This window comes from Trichechus manatus, unplaced genomic scaffold, assembly GCF_000243295.1.
Source record: "Trichechus manatus latirostris isolate Lorelei unplaced genomic scaffold, TriManLat1.0 scaffold00078, whole genome shotgun sequence".
Lineage (NCBI taxonomy): Eukaryota > Metazoa > Chordata > Mammalia > Sirenia > Trichechidae > Trichechus > Trichechus manatus.
Window position 1 is genome coordinate 1,495,575 of NW_004444014.1, and position 10,795 is coordinate 1,506,369.

The following is a 10,795-nucleotide window of genomic DNA, read 5'->3' on the forward strand; positions in this document are numbered from 1 at the left end:
ACACATGTTGCCCTATGACAATGGTTAACAACCTCACAACACATCAACACTATCCTTACTCAACCTTGGGTTCCCTATCACCAGCTTTCTTGTCCCCTTCTGCCTTCTGGCCCTTGTTCCTGGACTGCTGTACCTCATTAGTCCCATTTGGTTTTATGGGGCTGTCCTGGGATGTGACATTTTTGAGTAGCAGAGTTATGACTACTGGCTGGTAGTATCTACTTTTCCATGCTATCTCTGTATCTTTATTTAGGTTTTGGCCAGTGTGGTGGTAGTGGTGGTAGCTGCTGCTGATTTGACCCCCAATTCATTGTGACCCCATGTACAACAAAATGAGACACTGCTCAGTCCTGGACCATCCCCATGACTTGTTGCAGGTTGGACCATTGTGATCCATAGAGTTTTCATTGGCTGATTTTTGGAAGTAGATCACCAGGCCTTTCTTCCTAGTCCATCTTAGTCTGGAACCTCCACTGAAACCTGTTCAGCATCATAGCAACATTCATGCCTCCACTGACAGATAGGTGGTGGCTGTACATGAGATCCATTGAGCAGGAATTAAACCTGGGTATCCTGCAAGGAAGGCAAGAATTCTACCACTGAACCACCACTGGCCCCATTTTGCTGGTTGTAGGAGTGGAGTTTTAGGGATAAGTACGAGACTCCTTCCGGAGAGCGTCTGTACTCTGGAGTTGCATTCTGCATGCAATGTCCCTTTTCCTGTCACTGTTGTTTCTCTCATAGTCATAGAAAGCCATTGTTTTCTAGCCTGGAAAATAGCCTCTTTGCCATTCCCCAGTTAGGGCCAGGTGGGTAGAATTTCTCTCCCAGGTTCCAGCTCACTCCAACCAGGGTTACTAGGGACAAGGAAAGTCAAATGTCCAGGTTGTCAGTTGTTTAATGGGCCCTTTTTCTTTGGTTTCTCCACCACAGGTATCTTTATGAATTTGTTTTGGGTTTTTATTTAATTTCTACTTCTGTGTAAAGTATACGTGTTCTTTGATTCAAGGTGAAAAAGTTAATTCAAGAAAGACGCTGACTTGCTTTTCTCTGTCTGCCCCCTAAGGCTCTGCTGAGCAGCTACTGAGCCCTGAGTGTTGGAAAGCCACTCTGAGAGCCCTAGGCTGCTGTGCCCCTGCCTGCCAGCAGGGGGCAGCTTTGGCCGAGAGCTCGGTGCTTCAAAGCTCTCCAGATGTTCTCTTGTCAGACAAGCAGGTGTGTTAGCTTTTGATCTGTGAAGTTTTTGTCTGTGCATTTCTTTTCCAGTTCCTTTGCTATTTATTAAATAATTGGAACACATTTAAAATTTATATCTAAACATCTGCTTTTTTTTGCATTATCTTTAAGATCTTTATGTTTCTAGTAAGTCCTTTGCTTTCCCATGCCCCCTTCACATGGATCGCCTTTCTCTCACATTCTGAGTCTGATTCTTACGCATCTGTCCAAGACCAGCCCAGGCCCTCCCCCTGTGTAAACCTTCCCTCCCCACCATAGCCCATCTGACTCTTAACCCTGAGACCATTAGCTCCCTTGATTGGGTTTTCATGCAGTGTCTCACAGAGCTCTTGGTTTTTTCAGTTTTATCCAATACAGATCCACATGAGAATTTATTTGAAATAGTGGTTACACTGCTTTAGAAAGAGTTTGAAACCTGCTATTTATTTTCATATGACATATAGCTTTGCAACTCTTTTATAAAATCAAAGTCTATCATAATACTCTGCTGAAAGTAGACATTCATTCGTAAGCATGTTTTGACTCATCATTCTCTTCCAGGTAATGGAGACTATACAGTGGCTCTCAAACTTTTTTTATAAGCTTCGGTTATCCAAGTTGGACTTTAAGAGCTTTGGCTTATTCTCAAAATGGAGTCCTTACATGGCTGATGTGAAGACACTGTTGGGCTATCTTGTAACAAGGCTGATTGACTCTGAAATGGCATGCTTGGCCCAAGACCCATCTGCAAGCAGCAAAACAGGTAATATACTTTTAGTGTAACGTGGACTAGACATTCTCACCATCCATTAGAAGATATTTGCATAGATACATTAAGAGATTTAAGTCTCTGTGATCAAACTAGATATCTGAATGTCAGGAGGAAGAAAATTTATATTACAGGTATGAACCCATATATGTGTCATGCCTGTATTCACTTATATAGTGGATGCTTGCTACAGCTTGTCAATTCCCCTTCTTTGTAAGATGTATAGTACAAAGCAATAGGTTTCAATCTTCAGCTCTTTCTTCCTTTTATTTCTTTCTCTAAGGAAGGGGTTCTGGATATTTAAGCGTTTATTTTGAAAAAATGTACTTATAAAATTCTTCATGACATTGTGTTGTAATAAAAATTCTTCACTTCGGAGAAATTCAGTTGCAGCAAATGAAAACACAGTTTACTAAGCGTATCGTTTGTATATCAACATAGGTTTATGAGCCTACAGATAAAAGGTAGATTTTCTATATAATGTTATCAATGATGTTGACAAAGGTTGAGCTTGTTTCTTGCCTCTAAAAATTTTGTGTTGTTTTAGTGCTGAGATCGCTACATTCAGTGATCATCCAGCTCTTTAAGCCATGGATCCTGGTCTTAGAGGACAGTGAAAGGTAAATAGTTTTTTAGCTATTCGAATTCCTTTGAAATTTACAGACTTAAAGTTCTAAAGGTGTTTTGGTAGAGGTGATGAGCTCACAGATTTAATTTTAAGTGTAGGGCCATATTTAAATTCAGAAAATGCTTCTTTATGAGTCAAGATATTTTTACTTGTGAAAGTATTAGCATAGTATGATCAGAGCTGTTGTCTGGATACTAATTCTGAAATAAAACTATTTCTAGTTTTTTAGAGTAAAGAAGTTGAATGAGTTTTGGTGCCTTATTTCAGAAAAAAATGGCTGGGTTTTGATACTATAACACTATAAAATGTGAAGCTGACTTTATTTTCTCCACTGCCTAAGTTATTTTTTGCAACAAGTTGGCTGTAAAATTACTGGGTGGGAGTTACCCTGTTAACATGGAACTCTAGAATTAAATGAAAGCATTCTTTCATGAACTTTTAAATATTTAGACGTGTGGAGCTATCCGTATGCAGTGAGTTGCCTTGTGCATCTTTTTTTCTCCTGTAAGTATTAAGTCAGAAGCTAGGTGAACTTGCCAAGGGTTTTATAAAAATTACAACAGTGTTTAGTAAACATCACAGTTTTTAAGGTGTTTTTACAAACGTTAATTAATTTGATCCCGAGACTCAGAGAACTTTCTCAAGGGCCACAGTCCATTAGTGCCAGAACCGGGAGGAGGGCTCAGGTCTTTTGACTCTTGTGTCAGGACTCTTTGCATTAACCTGTGCTGCTTCAAGAGCTCCTTGCCAAAAACATAAAAGGTTCTGGATCTTTGCTTTTGCTAGATGGCTATCCTTAAACAATCTTCAAGCTTTGGGATTTTATAGTGACTATATATAGACGGCTGATCACAGTGAAGCCTGCCCATTTATTTCAAGGAAGAATTAATGGAATTTATTTTGATACTGAGTTTTCAGGACTAGATTCAGAAATTAAAATTTTCATATAAAGAATTCTTTTCTTTGGCTAGTTTCTTTCTGTTAATTTTTGGCCATCATTTTGTTACGTGAATTTGATTTTCTTCCCATACTTTGGGTAGAGAAAACGGTTGAAGCCACCTTACAGTGTTTTCCTAGGGCATTTTTCATATAACTAAGATGCACAAGAGATGGGCTCAAGGGTGTAAATTAGATGTAAAAAGATGTTAATTTAATAGTGTTTTTAAATAGCAAACTTCTAAAACTTAATTGCATTGGGAAAAAGAAGTAGGAGGGAAAGTAAATAAAATTACATGGTTGGTGTTACAAGCCACAGTTCACCTCCAGGAATTTATAGCGTTTGAGGTGGTGGTCTAAATGTATGTTAGAGGTACAGAATGCAGGGTTTTCTAGGACTAAGACACACCCTAGACTCTGGGACCTTCAGAGTAATTTAAAAGATGGTGCTTTCATCTCGTTTTTTTTTTCATCTGTATGTTTTGTTTCTTTATAGCAATCAGCGACATTACCCCTGGTTGGAGAGTGACACTGTGGTGGCCTCAAGTATAGTGCAATTATTCACTGACTCTATTGGCTCATTACATGAGAGTTTTAAAGGTAGGAAGATGTTACATTATATTTCTGTTTATTTTTCACTTTTTCCCTAAGTCATTCAGCTAGACTTTTGCTTCCGCTTTCCTACTTTATTTAATATTATTTTAGCTGGTATGCAATTATTTGTGACAGAGGAAAGATCAATAATACATTTTAAAGTTTATAACTTCTCATCTTTTTTGTGAGTTAGCTCTGAGTTTCATCAGTTATGAAAAATTTATAGCCATTCTCTGTATTGCCTATCCCCCATGTTGAACCTCATTGTGTCCTCCATGACTCTTAATCTCTTTTTCATATTTTCTGTCTTTTTGTGCTTCATTCTGGATAATTCATTCAGATCTTACTCTCAGTTTACTCAGTCTCTCTCCAGCTATGTCTAATCTGCTTAAAAATACATCCATTGAATTTTTCATTTCAGTGATTATGTTTTCCATTTCTAAAAGTTGTTTGTTTTTCAAATCTACTCTGATATTTTTTGGTATTATCTCATTTCTTAGTTTTGTTTAGAATTCTGATTTTTATTTCTTTAAATTGTTTAAACATGCTTACTTTATGACCTATATCCAATAATTCCATTATACGAAGTTCTTATTAGAGTGTGGCTTGTTTGCTGTTTTTGTTGTTCCTTCAGACTCTCGTTTTTGGAGGCTTCTTTCCTTGTGTGTTTTATAATTTTGTAGTATGAGTCCATGTTTAGAGAGACTTTGTCTATGCAAGTTCTGTAAAGCCTGTGATGAGGATGTGTACCTCCAGAGAGGATTTGCATTTGTTGCCAAATGGAATTATTTAATTTCTTGCCTTGGGGTTTCCACAAACCACACAGTTCTATGAAATCAAAACCCAGACTCACTTGCAGGCAGGCCTGAATTCTCACAATAAACTTTTTTTCCTACTCTGACTCAAAGTCCAGGCTAAGATAGAGAAGTTCCCCTTTTTCCCCTAATGTACCCTTTCAGTGAGGGCATATTCCTTAGACAGTCTTATCTACCTGTGTTGTTAAAACCTGACATAAGCAAATATACTTTAGGGCAGCTGTAGCTTCAGCAAGAGTTTAACACTCTGGTTTCCTAGTCTCTCTTTGCTTCTGGCTTCTGGTGTTTTCTCCTGATTAGTGTACTATCTATGCATTTTCAGAGATGCCCTATTTTACCTAGTGTCTAATGCTTTATGTTGAGAGATTTATAAGAATATTAAACCCACCTACCCAAATTCTTCGGTAGCCTTCTAACTATTTTTCCTGTCTCTGGTTTCTAGTCCTTCAAATCATTCTGCCTACTTACTAGGTTGTTGTTGTTGTTGTTGTTAGGTGCTGTCGAGTCAGTTCCTACTCATAGTGACCCTGTGTACAACAGAACAAAACACTGCCAGGTCCTGCGCCATCATCACAGTTGTTGTTATGCTTGAGTCCATTGTTGGCAGCCTCCGTGTCAGTCCATCTTGTTGGGGGTCTTACTCTTTTTCGCTGACCCTCTACTTTGCCAAGCATAATGTCCTTCTCCAGGGACTGATCCCTCCTGATATCATGTCCAAAGTAAGTGACATGTAGTCTCGCCATCCTTGCTTCTAAGGAGCATTCTGGTTGTACTTCTTCCAAGACAGATTTGTTCATTCTTTTGGCATTCCATGACCCAAGCCATGGTGTTTTCAGTCGCCTCATATGCATGTGAAAGCTGGATTATGAATAAGGAAGACCAAAGAATTGATGCCTTTGAATTGTGGTGATGGCAAGGAATATTGAATATACTTACTAGATTAATTTTCCTAAATACTATTTATGCCGTATTCCTATTCATATGTTTTTATTCAGTATTTAAAGATATCTGGCCCTAGTGCAGTTTAGAAACATTATGGTGATGAATTTCTTGACGATTTCCACAACAGCCTTATTGCCTTAACTCATTGTCCTCCAAAAATCCTTGAACTTTTCCTCTACCACTGACTTGCTCATGCTGAGTCCACTACCTGGATGAAGCCTCAGACTCTATATTCTCCTGCATATCTGTTTTTGCTCATGTATTTCTCTCCTGCCTTTGGATCTTTGAATCTTCATAGTACATTGTTGCAGTTTGGGTCCCTGGGAAGCAGATGTCAGTATGGAGTTAGAATGCCAGAGATTTATCTGGGGTAATGCCTATAAAGATGGGGTCATTGGGGGAGAAGTAGGCAAAGAAGCTGTCAGACCTCAGTGCAGGTCTGACAGCCTGTGAAAGGAGAGGAGAGAGGAAGAGAAGAGCTTCAGACAACCATGCAGCTCTAAGAAAGTACCACCCAGCCCAGTGGGGAGTTCCAGTGCAAAGATTCCTGCGGAGAAGTGCCTGTGTTGGGCAGGAATGGGCGGCCTGTGCCTCGTTGTTTGCTGAGGGCTTCCTGGGAGAATGTAGCCTCAACTCAGATGCTGCAGCAGGATCAGCAAGTTCTGTTTGAAGGGCGGGAGATCCAAGTGGTACACATCCATGGCTGCCATGTTTATGTGGCATTTAGCCATAGAGTTAACAGTTTATCGTCCAGTATCCTTGGTTGACCCTTTTCATGCCTGATCTTATTTATTTGCCCAAGAATAAGGTGTAAATTCTTCAGAGAAAAAAATGTTATCTTTCACCTCTTTTTATCCCCCACAAGACCTAGGACAGTGCTGTATTCTCAGTGTTTGATAAATGTTGGTTCAGTGAGTAACATGTGAAATCTTAAGAGTACCCACTTTTTTGAAAGGTAGACTTCTAGCTGCTCTTTGCATCCAGAATATATTGATCAGTAAGAAAAATCTTTGAACATCAAATTATAGTCACAAAGGCTATATATATTTGATGTCTTAGTATTAGGGCAAGCACCCTCAGGCTTTTGACTGTGTACATAATATAAAACAATGGCTTAGGAACAGTAGGGTACACTGAAAATGTCAAGAATTGGTAGCTGAGTTCAGAGACAGGAAACAGAAGGACAGTACAGAGCAGAATGAATTATTAAATTGTTGCTCTTTAGTGAAAGCATTTGATCCAGCTCTCTTCATTGATTAGAAAAATGAGGACCTGAAAAGCATCTGAGGTCGCAGAGCTTATTTGTTTCTGGACTGGACTAGAAGCTCAGTCTTGCCCTAAGAGATTACCTTGTAGATGTCTTGTATTTACTTATCCGTCTTTATCTAAACAAAACTCTTCCTTTATCTATAGTTCAACAAACGCTACTCTTTACCCCTGTCTTAAAAGGTTGGTAAAAACATACGTTAATGTTCCATGTGTATGTTCCATGCTGTAGAATAAAGTAAGAGTCTGGGAATTGAGGGCACAGGAATATTAGAAATGATAAACTGGCTGCTACCATGCAGTGGTGTTCATTGGCCATTTTTCAAAAGATCAGTGTTGAGAAACCCTTCAGGCTTCTGTTCTCTTTCCGTGCAGCTCTCTCTTCTTTGACCGTGTTCAATTCCTTCCCATAGAACCAGAAAGTCTGACACCATGTGTTTTAGACTACTCATTATATATAGCCACTAGCCCTTGAGAACATTAAAGTAATTGATACTGGTTGAGGATGGTACTGTGTGATCAAGATTGCAAAAGAATGTGAAATTCATTTTAGGATGATTTACATGAATGACAGTTAATAGTCTAGTTTAATTGCATGAGGGGTTCAGTTTTAGTCATTTGGAATATTTCCATTTGAGGAATATTGGGTCATCCATGGTGCCAAATGAAGTGCTAATTGAGGGTAGCAGACTAAAGACATGCCTAGAATTGATTGGTGCTGTAGAGTGTGTTTGAGTTAAAAAGCCATATAGTTAGATGTTTTGAAGAAAAACAGATCATTCCTACCATCTCCTACACACCAAATGCTCATTCCAGTTGCCCCTGTAAGTACCATTTTTTCTTATAATCTTTCTTATTAATCTGAAAAGCTTTGAAATTGGGTAAACATTAAGATCCTTAGCTTTTACACTTTTAGTTCAAATTTGTGTTTTGTATTAGTTTTTGTTGTTGCATGTGTGTGTGTTAAAGATAACCCCAAAGGTCTTCAGCTGTATTTTCTTTAAATTTTAGATAAGCTGCTGCCCAGTGACAAAGGAGCCCTTCGATTACACCTGATGCATTATTGTGAAGCCTGTACAGCGCCCAAAATGCCAGAGTTCATTCTGTTTGCATTCCATAGTGCGTACCGGAAGCTCAAGTGGAGGGACCTGCACCCCGATCAGACGCTTATGGAGGCCTTCTTCAAAGTAAGCCCCTCACTCTCTATATCATAGCCCAGAGGGATCTGGCTTCTGGGGAGCAGCCTGTTCACTGTGGCTGTTCTGCACGGTTGCAGTGTGCGTTGTACGTGTGCTCCATGTTGTCCGAATGGTGCTGCGTAAAACAGCAACCCGTGGAAATCTTTTCATCATGTTGATAAATAACTGGAAAACATCTACAGGACCATTTTAAAATTCATAGAAAGATTTTGTCTATTATATGGCAGTCTTTCCGTAGATGTTAGTAATATTATTGCGTGAGTACATAGTTTAATGACTTTGTCCTGCTCAGTTTTGGAGTTTATGTGTATGCATGAACTAGGATAGTATCTTTACAACTACTTATTGTTAAATGTTCTGTTAAAGCAACATGTAAATAGGTACTCAGGCCATAGTTTCTTTTAGCAGTTATGCAAGTGAATAATGAGGTTGTAGGAGATAAAGTGCATTGTAACAACCAATGATACATCATAATCGTATAAAACCCTGAAATGACCTGAGAAAAGCACCAATCAGTGTGTGTGAGTCTTTGCAGTAGAAACAATAGTTAAAAAATAGGTACTGCGGTGTAATTTCCATAACAGTCAGGCATTTGGAGATTTGTTCTTGTTTCTATTTAAAAAACAAAACAAAACCTGTTTTAGCTTTTTAACATTGTTTCGTTTGTTCTTAGTCACCAATTCATTTGTGTTTACTCTTAATGTCACATTTCTTTTTTTTTATTGTGTTTTAAGTGAAAGTTTACAATTCAGGTTAGTTTCTAATACAAAAATGTTTGCACACATTGTTATGTGACCCTAGTTACTCTCCCCATACTGTGACAGCACAATCCTCGTTTCCACCCCTGATTTCTTGTGACCATTCAACCAGCTCCTGACCCTGTCTGCCTTCTCATCTCATCTCTGGACAGGAGCTGCCCATTCTGTCTCATGTGTCTGCTTGAGCTAAGAAGCACACTCTTCATGAGTATCATTTTATGTCCCACAGTCCAGTACAGTCGTCTGAAGAGTTGGCCTTGGAAATTGTTTTAGTTCTGGGCTGACAGAGAGTCTGGGGGCCGTGATTTCCGGGGTTCCTCCAGTCTCAGTCAGACCATTAAGTCTGGTCTTACTGGAATTTGAGTTCTGCACCCCATCTTTCTGCTGCTCCATCAGGGACTCTCTGTTGTGTTCTCCTTAGGAGGGCTTTAACTGACCTGGAACCAGCTGAAATCCTGGTATACCTCCCCTCTCCTGCCCTCCCCACCCTTGTAACAATCGAAGAATGGTTTACTGCAAAGACTTGCATATTTAAACCTATTCTTGAGTTCTTATAATAGTGGTCTTATACAATATTTGTCCTTCTGTGACTGACTAAATTCACTCAGCATAATGACCTCCAGCTTCCTCCATGTTATGTTTCACAGATTCATCATTGTTCTTTATCATTACATAGTATTCCATTGTGTGAATATACCATAATTTGTTTATCCATTCATCCATTGAGGGGCACCTAGGTTGTTGCCATCTTTTTGCTATCGGGAACAGTGCTGCAGTGAACATGGCTGTGCATATATCTGTTCATGTGATGGCTCTTATTTCTCTAGGATATATTTCAAGGAGTGGGATTGCTGGATCATACGGTACTTCTATTTCTTGCTTTTTAAGGAAGCGCCAAATTGATTTCCAAAGTTATTGTACTATTTTATATTCCCACCAACAGTGTATAAGTGTTCCAGTCTCTCCACAACCTCTCCAACATTTATCATTTTGTATTTTTTCGATTAATGCTAGCCTTGTTGGGATGAGATGATAGCTCATTGTAGTTTTTATCTGCATCTCTCTAATGGCTAATGATCATGAGCATTTCCTCATGTGTCTTTTAGCCGCCTGAATGTCTTCTTTGGTGAAGTGCCTGTTCATATCCTTTGCCCATTTTTCAATTGGGTTATTTGTCTTTTTGTTGTTGAGGTTTTGCAGTATCCTGTTGATTTTAGAGATTAGACGCTGATCAGATTTGTCATAGCCAAAAATTTTTTCCCAGTCTGTAGGTTGTCTTTTTACTCTTTTGGTGAAGTGTTTTGATAAATGTAAGTGATTTTTAGGAGCTCCCAGTTATCTAGTCTCTCTTCTGGTGCTTGTGCATGGTTACTTATGGTTTTTATTCTGTTTATGCCATGTGTTAGGGCTCCTAGCGTTGTCCCTATTTTTTCTTCCTTGATTTTTATCATTTTAGATTTTGTATTTAGGTGTTGGATCCATTTTGAGTTAGTTTTTGTGCATGGTGAGAGGTATGGGTCTTGTTTCATTTTTTTGCACATGGATATCTGGTTATGCCAGCACCATTTGTTAAAGAGACTGTCTTTTCCCCAATTAACGGACTTTGTCAAATATCAGCTGCTCATAGGTGGATGAATTTATGTCTGGATTCTCAATTCTGTTCCATTGGTCTA

General features: G+C 38.9%; 1 protein-coding gene across 1 annotated transcript in view; it reads left to right on the forward strand.

Annotated features, from left to right (window-relative positions):
- EPG5 (ectopic P-granules 5 autophagy tethering factor) overlaps positions 1-10,795 on the forward strand; it is a 125,855-nt gene that overhangs the window by 82,524 nt on the left and 32,536 nt on the right. The window contains exons 32-36 of the mRNA XM_012556797.2: positions 1,067-1,215; positions 1,777-1,978; positions 2,532-2,604; positions 4,045-4,148; positions 8,177-8,352. Of these exons, the coding sequence (XP_012412251.1) occupies positions 1,067-1,215; positions 1,777-1,978; positions 2,532-2,604; positions 4,045-4,148; positions 8,177-8,352 (704 nt within the window). The remainder of the gene's footprint in view (positions 1-1,066; positions 1,216-1,776; positions 1,979-2,531; positions 2,605-4,044; positions 4,149-8,176; positions 8,353-10,795) is intronic.